The 14,688-nt window shown below is 39.8% G+C and overlaps 1 gene segment (V, D, J or C); it reads left to right on the top strand.

The window, feature by feature from the left end:
- The first annotated feature begins 13,025 nt into the window (after positions 1-13,025).
- LOC140531875 (T cell receptor beta variable 16-like) lies at positions 13,026-13,524 on the top strand. The segment is given in 2 exon segments: positions 13,026-13,080; positions 13,214-13,524. Coding segments are annotated over 2 exon segments (366 nt in total).
- The last annotated feature ends 1,164 nt before the right edge of the window (positions 13,525-14,688 follow it).

Raw genomic sequence — 14,688 nt, 5'->3', positions numbered from 1 at the left:
GAGAGGTAGAGGAAAAACTGGGAAGAGAAATGAGAGAGATGCAAGAAAAGCATGAAAAGCAGGTCAACACCTTGCTAAAGGAGACCCAAAAAAATGCTGAAGAAAATAACACTTTGAAAAATAGGCTAATTCAATTGGCAAAAGAGGTTCAAAAAGCGAATGAGGAGAAGAATGCTTTCAAAAGCATAATTAGCCAAATGGAAAAGGAAGTTCAAAAGCTCATTGAAGAAAATAGTTCTTTCAAAATTAGAATGGAACAGATGGAAGCTAATGACTTTATGAGAAACCAAGAAATCACAAAACAAAATCAAAAGAATGAAAAAATGGAAGATAATGTGAAATATCTCATTGAAAAAAACAACTGACCTGGAAAATAGATCCAGGAGAGACAATTTAAAAATTATGGGACAACCTGAAAGCCATGATCAAAAAAAGAGCCTAGACATCATCTTTCATGAAATTATCAAGGAAAACTGCCCTGATATTCTAGAACTAGAGGGCAAAATAAGTATTCAAAGAGTCTGCAGATCACTGCCTGAAAGAGATCCAAAAAGAGAAACTCCTAGGAACATTGTGGCCAAATCCCAGAGTTCCCAGGTCAAGGAGAAAATATTGCAAGCAGCTAGAAAGAAACAATTCAAGTATTGTGGAAATGCAATCAGGATAACACAAGTTCCAGCAGCTTCTACATTAAGGGATTGAAGGGTGTGGAACAGGATATTCCAGAAGTCAAAGGAACTAGGACTAAAACCAAGAATCACCTACCCAGCAAAACTGAGTATAATACTTCAGGGGAAAAAATAGTCTTTCAATGAAATTGAAGACTTTCAAGCATTCTTGATGAAAAGACGAGAGCTGAAAAGAAGATTTGACTTTCAAACACAAGAATGAAGAGAAGCATGAAAAGGTAAACAGCAAAGAGAAGTCATAAGGGACTTAGTAAAGTTGAACTGTTTACATTCTTACATGGAAAGACAATATTTGTAACTTTTGAAACTTTTCAGTATCTGGGTACTGGGTGGGATTACACACACACACACACACACACACACACACAGATAGAGAGCACAGAGTGAATCGAATAGGATGGGATCATATCTTAAAAAAATGAAATTAATTGGTGATAAAGAAATATATTGGGAGGAGAAAGGGAGAAATGGAATGGGCCAAATTATCTCTAATAAAAGCGGCAAGCAAAAGACTTCTTAGTGGAGAGAAAAAGAAGGGAGGTGAGAGAAAAACATGAACTTTACTCTCATCACATTCCACTAAAGGAAGAAATAAAATGCACACTCATTTTGGTATGAAAACCTATCTTACAATACAGGAAAGTGGGGGAGAAGGGGATAAGCAGGGTGGGGGGATGATGGAAGGGAGGGCACTTGGAGGAGGGAGCAATCTGAAGTCAACACTCTTGGGGAGGGACAGGATCAAAAGAGAGAATAGAAGCAATGGGGGGCAGGATAGGATGGCGGGAAATATATTTAGTCTTACACAACATGACTACTATGGAAGTCATTTGGAAAACTACACAGATATGACCTATATTGAATTGCTTGCCTTCCAAAGGGAATGGGTGGGGAGGGAGGGATGAAGAGAAGTTGGAACTCAAAGTTATAGAAACAACTGTCAAGTACTGTTCTTGCTACTAGGAAATAAGAAATACAGGTAATGGGGTATAGAAAGTTATCTGGCCCTACAGGACAAAAGAGAACATGGAGACAAGGGCAGAGAAGGATGATAGAAGAAAGGGCAGAGAGGGATGATAGAAGAGAGGGCATATTGGTGATAGGGGTAATTAGAATGCTTGGTGTTTTGGAGTGGGGGAAGGGAACAAAAGGGGAGAAAATTTGGAACCCAAAATTTTGTGAAAATGAATGTTAAAAGTTAAATAAATAAATAAATAAAAAGCTCAATTCACAACACAGACAATAACTTCAGATGATATCAATTGCATTTCCAGAAATTATTGATCTTATTACTTCTGGCAATCAAAATTACTTCAAAGTTATCAATTACATTAAATTTGAGGTAAATAATAACAAAGTTATATCTAACAGATGCCAGACATTATGTTAAATATTTCACAATAATTATATCATTTTCATCCTGTAACAACAACCATTATTATATTCCTTTTACAAATCAGGAAATGGATCAAAGAGAGATAAAATGCATTTTTTTTTTACAATTGGAGGAGAGAAGTGTTGAGTTTACCAAGAGCAGAAAGGCTGGTTTCCCAGTGGTGAAAATTCTTGTAGGCAGGGCTTAGGGATTGCTAGTCAAAAGCCTGACATATCCACCTCTCCCTTCCCCCATAGCTGTAGAATTTACTAAGTCTGTGACAATTTGTAGCTGCTGGAACAGGGTAGGCAGAATGTGTAGAACCTAGCTGACATTTCCAAACATTACCTGTAAGGGTGGGCTACAAGGTGCCCAGGGGCACAGGACTGTTTAAATCACTGCCAGTTTGCAGTTATTGCTGTCCCTACAATTCTCCTACATTCTCTTCTCTATAATTTGATCTGGAATGAGAGGGGTTAACATGAACCCTTGTGGATATTAAAAATCCCCATACTGAGATACCTTTTTAACTCTTGGAGAGGGAGTGGGCAATGCTAAGTGATCAGGCTTGGGAGGGGGTGTTTTAGAAAGGTGAGCTCCTGGAATTACATATAATCTCATGAGTTTCTTTTCCAGTAATGCCATGTGATTAGTTTCCAAAGTTTTTGATGATTAATTCCAGAATCTGCTAAGAATTTTTTTAGCTGCATCTAACTTTCCATTGCAATTCTAGGTTGGCCAGACCAGAATAACAAAGAAAAGGGTGTTACAGTTTTGTTTCTTAGCTGTAGCCTTTAGAAGTCTCTGGCTGCCTGCATTTTAAATTTTACAACATAACAGACTCATTCACAGTACACATGATGCAGAGAGACACACTGACAGACAAATTGACAATTAATGACAGGACAAATACAGAGTTCACAATTAACGACAGAGAGGGGGGTGGATCAGATGCTTGTTAGAAATCCCCATCATGAATTGGCTATTATTATTCCAAGAAAAGGAGGTTGCAAGGATTCAAGACCTGACAGAATAAGGGTGGATCCTGCAAACCTTTCCTCAGAGCACCTCTAGAGTCATTGGAAGGGTGGGGAGACTTGGTACCCTGAAGTTTCTAAGTACCTCAAAGGGATAAGCCCTGATGGGAGTAGGTTCAGGCCTTTTGTCTGTAGATGAGTTGTACCTGTCCTCCTCAAGACCAGAGCCCTTAAAGGAAGGTAGGGAGAGGGAAGAAGGAGGAGGCAACTGATGCTGAACATAGTTATCCTCTTTAGGGCTACAGCAAGTAAGGGAAGGTGAGGAGGGAGGAAATAATGGCAAGGTGCAGTTATCCTCCCCAGATCAAAGCCTTTAAGGGAAGGGGCAAGAAGGAAGGAGGTGAAGAAAAGGGAAGATGGAGTGAAAGGAAAAGACTGGTTGGGAGTCCTTGGGGTAGAGGGATTTAGCCAGTAGTGGGGTGGTGTTGAAGCAGTTTTGTGAGCCTTAAGGGAAAAGACTTCTGCCTTTTGTTCTCCTTCAGCCATTTTAGCAAGCCCAAGATGAAAGCATTTCCACTCCTGGCTAGATGTTTTGTTGACCTTTAAACTCAATTTAGTTTTAAGATAAAGTAACTTTGTTTGGTCTGAAAGAGCCATATTGTGGCCAACGTAATTTGGGGCTGTCTTTAGCTGAGTGACACTAGTGCTAGCAATATTTGTACTAATTTTCCAAAGATCGATCATCAAAAGAGACCTAATTAATGCAAAGAGATTTAATGTGATTTGGTCCCGCCACAAAATTAGCTTAAAGGGAAATTTAGGAACTTCAACCAAACTAGTGGGAATCCTTTGGAAGCTGTTAATAGAGGAACTTACCCAAACCAGTCAAGGTTAAGACTCCAGGAAAAATTAATCCTGAGGTGCCTGAGACTTTGGCTTTGGTGAGGTAGGGAGCTGTGCTCTTCTAATCCATGAATTCCATCTGACTGTCATGGCACCATGCTGTCAACCTGAAAGTTTGGTTAAAAAGAGTTAAACAGACTAGATTCATATTGTTTATTCCCTTAAAGTTAGCAGATGAATGAACATGGAGCCAGAAGGAAACTTCTGACTGTCTGCTACAAGGATGACCAGGCTTAAATCTGTTTTAGGACAATCCAAGAATGTCTGTGTCCCTCAGTTTTATGGTCTCTATATGTATTTAACTATACCATGAGAAAGGAATTTTCTTAATTGAGTAAGTTGTAAATACAATAAGAGAGTTGACAAAGTTTCAATTGAAATTAAGCCCCAGGATATCTGTGTTTTCTTTGCCATTAATATTCCATAACATATTGTATGTCCACAAAATATTAAGAAAATATTAAATTGTACATATAATATATATAACAAATTAATTAAATATTAAATTTTAAAAATATGGAAAAAGTCTCATTATTCAAGATAGTTTCTTGGGTCAAAGGTCTCATAAAAATGTTAAGTCAGCCTCATATGGCCTTGTTGACATGGGAAGAGGTATTCTCTGAGTTTACTTCAGAGAACCAAGAGGATGTTAGGTCCAGGCTCTTCTTCTGTTGCTTAATTCAGGCTCTGTACCTTAGTAAGGTCAAAAATGATATTACATGTTATCAGTGTCTACACAACTCTGAAACAACTACTCTTTGTTGTTGCCCTTTAGTCATGCTTGATATTTCATGGCCCCATATAAAGTTTTCTTGGCAAAGATGATGATATGGTTTGCCATTCCTTCTCCACTCATTTCACAGATAAGGAAATTGAAGCAAAATTGCCCAGGGTGAGATTTAAACACAGGAAGATGAGTCTCCCTGAATTCAGGCCTGATGCTCTATCCACTGAGCCACCTGGCTGTCCAAAAACAACCACTCTACTGGGCCACTTTAAAATAGGCCTTCAATTTAAGTATGATAAAATAATTAAGTTTTTGACTCATCCCAGTGCAACTAGCAGCTTCTAAAATACTTCCTTTTAACACAGAGATAGGAAGTAGTTTCTTTCTTTCTTGCTTCCTTCCATTCTTCCTCCTTCCTTCCTTCCTTCCTTTCTTTCTTACTTTTCCTCTGTCCACACTGGGTACCACACTCTTATCTGCTTGTGCTGTGCCCAAAGGGAATATAAATTTTACTCTCTGAACCTGTTTTTAAAAATTACAATTAATTACTTTTTTTCTTTCTGAAAGATAGTCCTCAACCCTAAATCACAACTCTCACTGATTGGCCAACAATAAGTCCCAGGTCAAGACCTACTTATTCATTGTTTGATCCTGATTGGCTCAGAATGAGTATAAATAGCAATTGCTCCTGTTTTGACCAGAAACTACAGGATTTTCCCCTGGCAGATTGATTTTTTTTTTTTTTGACTAGGCAAAAATCACTGAATGGACATTGCCTCAGTCAAACTGAGACCTGTTAAAGACCTTAACTTGAAAAAGCCTATGTCTCCTACTGCATCCAGGGCCATCTCAGTTGTCCTGATCTATGTCTGGTCACTGAATCCAGAAGACTATGCTGGGGTGATGGGACCTGGACCCCTAAAAGGAAAAAGACCATATCTTTGAAAGCAACTCAGTCCCTGAATTTTCCCATTCATTTCAGCAGCCCAGATTGTTGGTGCCTCTGTCTAAGGCATCTGGCCCACCCCAGCCAACCTAGATCACTTAATTAGTAACTTGACAGTCCTTTCACTATTGCCTCTGGCCCACCACAGACTACTTACTACTCCTTAATGCCATCCAGATACTTCTGCTGTTCTTTTTTTGTAGCATATGAGCATCAGTTTCACCCCTATCAAGTTGCAGATTCCCTAAGAATCTCGCCAAAGCTGTCAGCATTACAAAAATCCTTATCACTTTGAGTGGAAGAAGATTTGAATGCATGAGTTAGTTCCAGGTGTTGCTTTCAAATATATGCTCTTTTTCCTTTTCGGGGTCCAGGTCCCATCACTCCATCAACTCTGGAGGAAAAGTGAGGCTGATGACTTTGTACATTCCTCCATCACTTAAATCCAATTTACTTGTATGTCATGGCATCATCTCCCTGATATCATGGTCCTTTCAGAGATTGAAAGATAGTACTGAACCCAAACGTGGATAAACGAGCGTTCTGAAGTTGATATTCCTAAAATATGGGTCTGACTATGTTACCTCCCTGCTCAAGGAATTCTGGCAGTCCCATTTTCTCTAAGATTCACAATCTTGTCTCCCTTTCCAGGCTAATTGTACATTATTATCCTTCATGTAGTCTATATTACAGTCACACTGGTCTCCTTGCTGCTCCTCAAATAAAACATTCCGTCTCCCATGCCCATCTTTTGCATAAACTATATACATTATTCACAGAATGTACTGTATTCTCATATCTGCCTTATAAAATCCCTATTTTCTTCAAAGACTCATTTCAAAGGTCATCCTCCATATGAGAACTTGTATTAATCCTTATCAGGTGTTGGTGCTCTTCCTCTTAAAAATTGCTTTGGATATATAATGCATACATTTTGGGGTATTTATTTAGCTGTATTTATCCAGTTCCCCCTTGTAATTCAGAGGTAGAAGATGTAAATGTGCAACAAGAACTGAGAGTTCCCCCCTCATGATTGGCTTATTTGCAATAATCCTAGTCTCAGACACGACTTTTTATTTATACGTTGTCTGTCTCCTGTGGGGACCTCATCTCCCCGCCTCACCTCAGCACAAACTGCTAAAGAATAGTGCATCCGAACTCTTTAAACAGAAGACTAAATCTCTATTTTTTTCTCCCACTTCAGTTTTTACCATCGACTTAAAGTCAAAAGAAACTCTCCTTCTCCCAAGTTTTCTGTACTGCCACACTACTCATGACTAGTAGCTACTATCTTTTTCTTTTTTCCGTATTAAATTGTATATTAAATATAAAATACTTATATATGGTATTATATGTTGTATTGTGTTGTATATTGTATTGTATTATGTATTGTATATTAAATTGGAAAAACATCAGAATTGAAAGAGGCACAGCAAAGATAGCAAAAGTCTGCGCAACCTTCATTTTAGGGTTGGCAGCCCAGGAAGGTAAGGTTGTCAGCTCTTCTCATTCTCTTTCTCCTTCTCTAGGTTAGGCAGAAGTGATTGTCCCTTGATTCATCTGATAATTATAGATTTTGAGTCATTCCCTTAATGAGTAGAGGAAAGAAACATTGGCTCAAATCTCAGCAGCACGCCATTTTCTCCTGTTTATCTCTCAGACCATCTCCCTTATCTCCACTTTCCAATGTTCCCATCCACAACCCATTAGCTCAGTGCTGGAGTTATAGGACTGACTGAGTAGGAAGGGATTCAAGAGTAGGTTTCGTTTCTCTAACCCCTCGATCCCATTCCTTTATGTGGATTGCTGGGGTGTATTCTTCTCTCTCAGAGATTCAAACTCTAAGTTTAAAAACCACCATTTCCATGACTTTTAGGTAAATGTCTGTACAGTTTTTGTAGGTACATATGCCATCCTTAACCCCTCTGGCAACCTTCACTTATCAGGAATCTGGGGGTGGTAAAGGGTTACATTGCTTTAGAATATAAGCCTCTTGAGGGTGGAGATTGTCTGATTTTTTTGTGTTTTTGTGCCCAGTATCTAGCACTATGCCCATCACATAATAGGAGTTTAATAAATTCTTGCTGAATGAATAAATGAATAAAGATTTTTTGGGGAACTCAAGAGACTGGCCTGCTGGAGAGATTTGTACTATCAGGAGCCAAAGTTTCTTTGTTCACTAAGGGAATAGATCAAAACTTTGAGAGGGAATTCTTCTACTACTTGTCTGCTATAAGGAGAAAGGATGGTTCCCTCTCTCTGTTTTTCTCCTGCCCTCTTCCCCCATCACTCTACGTGTTAGCTTTTCAAAGAAAAATCTAGGCCAATTTAGTATTACTATCACTAACGTGAATTGAAATCCACTGCTCTAAAAAATGTTCCATGATTATATAACTATATGAATACAGTAGGATATCAACTCCCTCTTCCAATTTAGAATTATGATTTTTAAATAAGTTCTAAAGAGGGGCCTGGGATCCACAAATGACTAGGTGATTTACCCCTGGTCGCATAACTAGCAAATATTTAGGGTGGAATTTGAACCTACATTGCTCTGACCTCAAGACAAGTACTTTTTAAAAATCATGCTACAATTCTCTAATAATATTGATGTTTAAACAGAGTTTTAGGGCTTGCCAAGTACTTTGTGTACATTATCTCATTTGATCCTCCAAATAACCCTGTGAGTTGGGTGCTATTAGTGCTCTCATTTTACGGATGAGACCCTCAGAGAGTTTCAGTGACTTGGCTCAAGCTACACACAGCTGGGATGGGTAGGAGTAAGGTCCAAATCCAGGTGTCTCCTGACTTTCCAACCCTTTTTCGGGTGACAGTGGACAGAATGCTGGAAGTCCAGTTGGGCTGATATGGGTTCAAATCCCATCTCTGACAATTATTAACTGTGTGATCATGGACAAAATCAATGAAGCATCCTGAGGCACTGTCTCCTCATTAATAAAATAGTGATACTGATGCCTATAATATCTACTTCAGTCCAGGTCCTGCACACCTGCACCACATTGTCTCTATATTGTAGTCCATGACTAATCCACCAAAATGTGAGATTCTTTTACTTCAAGTCTCTTTAGCACTGCTGAGCATCACTGAGAGTAATTGGCAGGTCTCCAACCTGTCAGTGAGTTAAGGGGATGTGTATCCCAAACATGGGAAGGTTTCTCTCAGTGGACTGGGAGGAGGAGAATAGTTTGTTCCAATGGCCCATGAAGGCAGCTGAAGCAGGCACTGTGGAGCACCTAGAGTTTGGTCAGACATTGAAGATGCTAAGGTCATTCATGGCATCCTGAACCATTACCAGCCATCTTGACTTTTGTTCTGCCACTGGACTTTGATGACTCCAATAAAGAGAGTGAGGCTGATGACTGTGAAATTCAGCTTCATTTAAATTCATGTGCAAGCCAAAACGTCACCCTGTCATGCACCACCGTCACCAGCACCATCACCAACACCAACATGGTCCCCAAATGAGTGTACTTACTTCAGGTATATTTACTCATTATCACTCCATATTTATAGAGTATCCCAAACATCTTAAAGAAATTTTAAGCTATTAAAGCTGATCAACTGAAATTAAAGCTTAAAGACCTTAAAACTGCACTAAGACTTATGGGTTACTCTGTTTTTAGGACTCTTTCAGATCAGGAACATTCGTTTTGCTCTTTTTTGTATGTAAGCACTTAGGGTAAGGTATGACAGTGGAGAAGATGCTTACCTTAGATTGCTGATCTTGGAATTTTCCTTCATATGTGACCTTGGGCAAATGACTTTATTTCCCTAGATGGTGGTTTCCTAATTTCTAGAATAAGGGGGTCAGACTTGATGACCTGTAAGTTCCTTTCCAACTCTAGATCTAAAATCCTCTAATACTGTAAGAACCTTATAAGTTGAAAGCTGAATGAATGTTATCCAGAAACATAGGAAGGAATAGAAAAGGATCAAAGTTCAGAACTCTAAATAATGAGAAAACTTACCTTATATGTGTTTCTGGGACCTGGATATTTGGAAATGCCAGGAGTTGGTGTTTTGGCTATTTCCTCACCTTAGAATGACCTGAGGCATATTTTCAAAGGAACACAAACCCAAGAAATAAGCCCTCAAGAATCAGAAGCACCTATCATCCTTACCAGAGAGAGCAATGAATTCTTCTGCCAATAAGTCTCTTCTTCCCCAGAGACTCTGTCTACAGGGAGTAGTAACCTAAGGTCTTACAGTACTGAGGTAAAACCATCTTTATGATAGGGAGGGGATTGATACCAGTGGGTGTCACTGTGTTGGACACGTCTGGCTGACTGGTGCCAGGTCTTTTCTGCTCTTTCTTGCTTGGCAGGGTGGTTTGGGATAGAATCTTTCGTCTGGTCACTCTCCTCTCTTATTCCTTTCTCTCTGGATCATCTATTAAAAAAATTAGCTCAGCTTTTAACATACAAGTAAAACAGCCCTCCCCAAAGTTCCTAATGCAGTTTTAATCTTTCATACTTTGCCAAATACACTCATCAGGTTCATGTGGTCCCCTCCTCTGTTTCATGGTGTTTACTGGGGTAAAAAGTTAGTAGTATAGCCACAATAGCACAGAGCTTCCAGTTAGGAAAATTCCTAAAATTCAAATGGAACTTGGACTCATTGCCCTAATTCAATTGTGTTGTAGTTTCATGTAGTTTGTTGTAGTTTGTGTAGTTAGTCTTGGCTTCTTTACATTTAAGGTAAAAATCAGGAAGATGAGCTATTTAGGTAAAAAAGTAAGGAGACGTGTCAGAATGTTGGCTACTAGGCAGGCACAGGGAAAATTAATTGGGGGATGAAAGACCTTTTATTAGATCTTTGCTCAGTCTTTCTAATCTTTACAACATAGATTTTGAACTAAAAGTGCCCTTAGGAACCATCCAACTGCCTCCTGTTATATTACAGATGAGGAAACTGAGACCCAAGGAGATTAATGATTTACCTGGTCGCACAGGTCATAAACCACAGAGCTATTCTCACTATCCTAAGTGGGGCCCATACCTTATTGTTCCCCTCTACTTGAAAATAAATCCTGAGGACTCTTCCCCATTGGCCACTAGGGGGTACTATGGATCCATAGAAATTAATCATCCTCTGGCAAGAGCCTGGAGATAAGGTATGGATGGAGAAAGAGAAAATGTAAAACCTTTAAAAATAAGATTGCTTACAGCATTCATTCCTTACATAATATTCCCTTCTTTTCTAAAGGCTTGCCTACGTTGCATCTATATATTGAAGGAGAGGCCAGGGTGGTTGTTGCTGTCTTCTTTTCCCAGTACATGTGTAGGCAAAAACAGTCATTGTCCCCAGATCTATGAAGCTTCCAGGAGTCAGAAATGGAGGAGGGGAGAAACCCACAACCACAACTAGACTGTCTGATCCATGAATTCTCACCTAATTTATGAAAGGCTCTATAGAGCATAGGAAGAAAGGAAAAAGGAAATGAACCTAGCCTGGGCAGAGAATACTTTGAATCTGGAGGAGTCAGTGAGAAAAGAGATATAACAGGCTCATTCCATCTATTAGGAACTTGAACCACATTTCAGTTTAACTCTCAGCCTAAAGGACCAGAGTTCTAACCTGGGAAGGAGGATGGGGCAGTCTCATTCCTTCCCAACTCTGCTATAGCACAAAGTTCTTGTTCTGTGTGGATATGTGTCTCTTGGGAGCAGGCAAGCTGAGAGGAGAGGTGGGAGGTCTCTCTCTCCTGGCTACCTTGATAGTTATAACATCAGACTCTTTCATAGGTTCTGTGTCCTAGATTTCTTCTTCATCTCTCAGAGGATGCCAGATGTAGATATAGATGCCAGAATAACTTAGAGCCCGTTATAGGTAGTCTCAGAAATAGGAAAGGCAGTGACACTGAGAGGTCACCTCCATCTTGGGACACCAGCTTGTTCAGTTCCCATTGTGTACTGGGCCAGGGTCTCTAAATGCTCTTTTATTTTTACATTAAAATATTCTGAAGTGGAGGAGATACTGCTAATCAAATGATAGCTAAAGGGTGCTGTCAGTTGAACTTCAGCATGATCTCCTGTGTATTTCTGTGCCAGTTGCAAGGATGGAATACTCCAAATTCATTTGATTCTTAAAACAACCCTGTGATTTATTTTTATAATAGATGCTATTTTTTAATCCCAGGGTCTTGCCCAGGGTCACACAGCTAGTAAATGACTGAGGCAGGATTTACACTCAGGTCTCTCTTATTCCAAGTCTAACACTCTAGCTGACTTTTTCTCCATATGTCACACTGACCACCCTCCCTTCTTCAGTTGTTGAGAGAAGAGACTAGCCAATGACTGGAGAGGAGCCATGCACAGAGGTGGTACAGCTAGAATGCTGGGCTTGGAGTCAGGAAGACTCAAATTGCTGAGTTCAAATCTGACCTCAGACACCTACTAGCTGTGTGATCCTGGGCAAGTCACTTAACTTCATTTGTCTCAGTTTCCTCCTCTGTAAAATGAGGTGGAGAAGGAAATGGCAAACCACTCCCACAACTTTACCAAGAAAGCCACAAGTGGGATCACAAAGAGTTGGACATGACCGAAAGGAGCCAAGAATAGGTTCTTTAATATATGCTACAAAGACAAATGAACACATTTCTTGTGTAATCTATATTTACCCCCTCTACCCCATATAAAAAGATACTTTGAAGGCATGTGGGGTAGTGGATAGCGTAATACTAACATATAACTTTTTTGTGTATAATTTAATTATATGAATATAGTTGTATTGCAGTTACAAAGCAGGGCACCAGTAGGACAGAATTCTTTATTTGCTTATCTGGGCACTTGTTTTATCCCCCGATTGGATGTGTTGAAAGCAAGGGTTGTCTGAGTTCTGCCTTCATATCCTTAATGTCTAATATAGTGCTTTGTACTTAGCGAGCACTCAATGCTGCTCTCTGAGTTGCATTAAGAGGACAACAGTCACTTAAAAAAATGAGGTGAAAATTAAAATACTTAAGATCCTTGATTAAATTTATTGCTTATCTCTGGAATGACAATGGGAGAGAGAAGCGAAGGGGAAATTGTAACTAACTCTTCTATTTGTTAAGTGATAATACAGAAATTAGGAAAAAGGAATAGAAAGTATTTAAGATAATAGAACTATAAATCTGAAATGGACTTCAGAGGCCTTCGACAACATGAATTTATTATTTTAAGAAGGGACCCATAGGCTTCACCAGATCATCAAAGGGGTTAATGATCCCTTAGCCTAGATGATGATTAAACACCACCCTGTCCACATACCTAGGTAGGACTGAATCATTCTTGTAGAGAACTCATCTCTCTCCTACAGAAAAGTTTCTGAATGAGGAAGTGTCGTTAACACAGCCAAGTTATGAACCATCTGTACCAAACTGAGACATCTCAGTTCTATACTTGTGATGGCCATGAATACCAGGTTCCTCTGCTCTCTTTCCATTTGTCTACTACAAGCTGGTGAGTCCCAGATACACACACAAATGCTGTCCTGTGCTTGCCAGCCCATTACCTGCCATGCTTTCTCTTATGGTAACAATGACAACTTCCAGGTCAAGTTTTGACTCATGTTTTCCTTCTTTTTCCCTCACAGGCCTCTTGGATGCTGGAGTCACCCAGACTCCAACACATCTAATTAGAGAGAAAGGGCAGAACGCCCTGTTTAAATGTAATCCAAATAAAGGACACCCCTATGTTTATTGGTACCAACAGCTCCTGGGTAAAGAGTTTAAATTCTTGATTTACTTCCAGAATGAGAGAAAGGTTGATGATTCAGGGATGCTCAACTCTCGATTTTCAGCTGCGTGTAATAGCGACTTAAATTGCAAGATAGAAATCCAACCTACGGAGCTCACAGACTCAGCTGTGTACTTCTGCGCCAGCAGTGTATCCACAGTGAAATAGAAACACCTCCTCTCTGAGCTAAAACCTACAATGATTCTAGACAGGAAACATCAGGGGTGGGAAAAGAAGGCTGAGGTTAATGCAGGCATTTGTTACAGAGACCAACCTCAAGCTGTATGGCACCTGGGTGGGGCAAGAGTGGATAGACGCCCTACAATTCAGCACATTGTCAAACTTAATAGTATCCTTTTTGGTTTGGACCCACGATTCTGTTGGTATGTTGAGGTTTAGGGGGGCTCAGGACCCCAAAATACCTACACACCGAATCCTGCCCAAATGAATTTGACCCAAGCCTTGTCTCAACCAAAGTAAAACAAAGTTTCTTAAAGATCCACCATATTGGGTAGACCCTTAAGGAATCTGAGCATTTGTAATGCTAATGCCAGAAGGCCAGATTGAATTTGAGCACCTTCACAGAGGCAAGATGAATCTTATACAGAGAAAGACTGTGGGAGGGATCTAGGGGTGGTCAAGTAGTTTGAGGTGATGGGAGGAAGTGTCCAGGGAGTGGCCTGGGGAGTAGGCCTGGGGTGTAGGCCTGGGGTGACTAGAAGTCAGACTCCAGGAACCAATAGAATAGGATTAATGGTGGGAAGTAGTTGAAGGCTACCAGGAGATAATGGAGAGCTAGGTTAGGTTAAGGGTAACAGATTTGAGCATAGAGATAATGAAAGTGTGTGGCCTTTAGCAAACACCAGATTAAATGGGAAGATTCAAGGAGAGTTCAAGGGGGCTTCCAGAGCCTATCCCCCATCAGGTATAGGGAACTTCCAGTAATGAAGCTCCCTTTACCAATGCAGACTGGCTATTTTTAAAAATTAATTTATTTGTTTTCAATTTTCTACAATCACTTCCATAAATCTTAGATTTTCTCCCCCTCCCTCTTTCTTCCTTTCCCCCTCCCTCCCAAAATTGCTCTCCAGAATTGTTGGGTCAACTGACAGCTTCACCAACAAAGAATTAGTGTTCCAACTCTTGCACATTTTCTCCAACATTTATCATCTTCCTGTTTTGTCATGTTAGCCAGTCTGATAGGTGTGATGTGGTTCCTCAGAGTTGTTTTGATTTGCATCTCTCTAATCAATAGTAATTTAGAGCATTTTTTCATGTGACTATAGATCAGACTGGCTATTTTTCTGCAATTTATTGTCATAAAGAGATATA

This window comes from Notamacropus eugenii, chromosome 3 (assembly GCF_028372415.1).
Source record: "Notamacropus eugenii isolate mMacEug1 chromosome 3, mMacEug1.pri_v2, whole genome shotgun sequence".
NCBI lineage: Eukaryota > Metazoa > Chordata > Mammalia > Diprotodontia > Macropodidae > Notamacropus > Notamacropus eugenii.
This window is presented reverse-complemented; position numbering and strand designations above follow the sequence as displayed.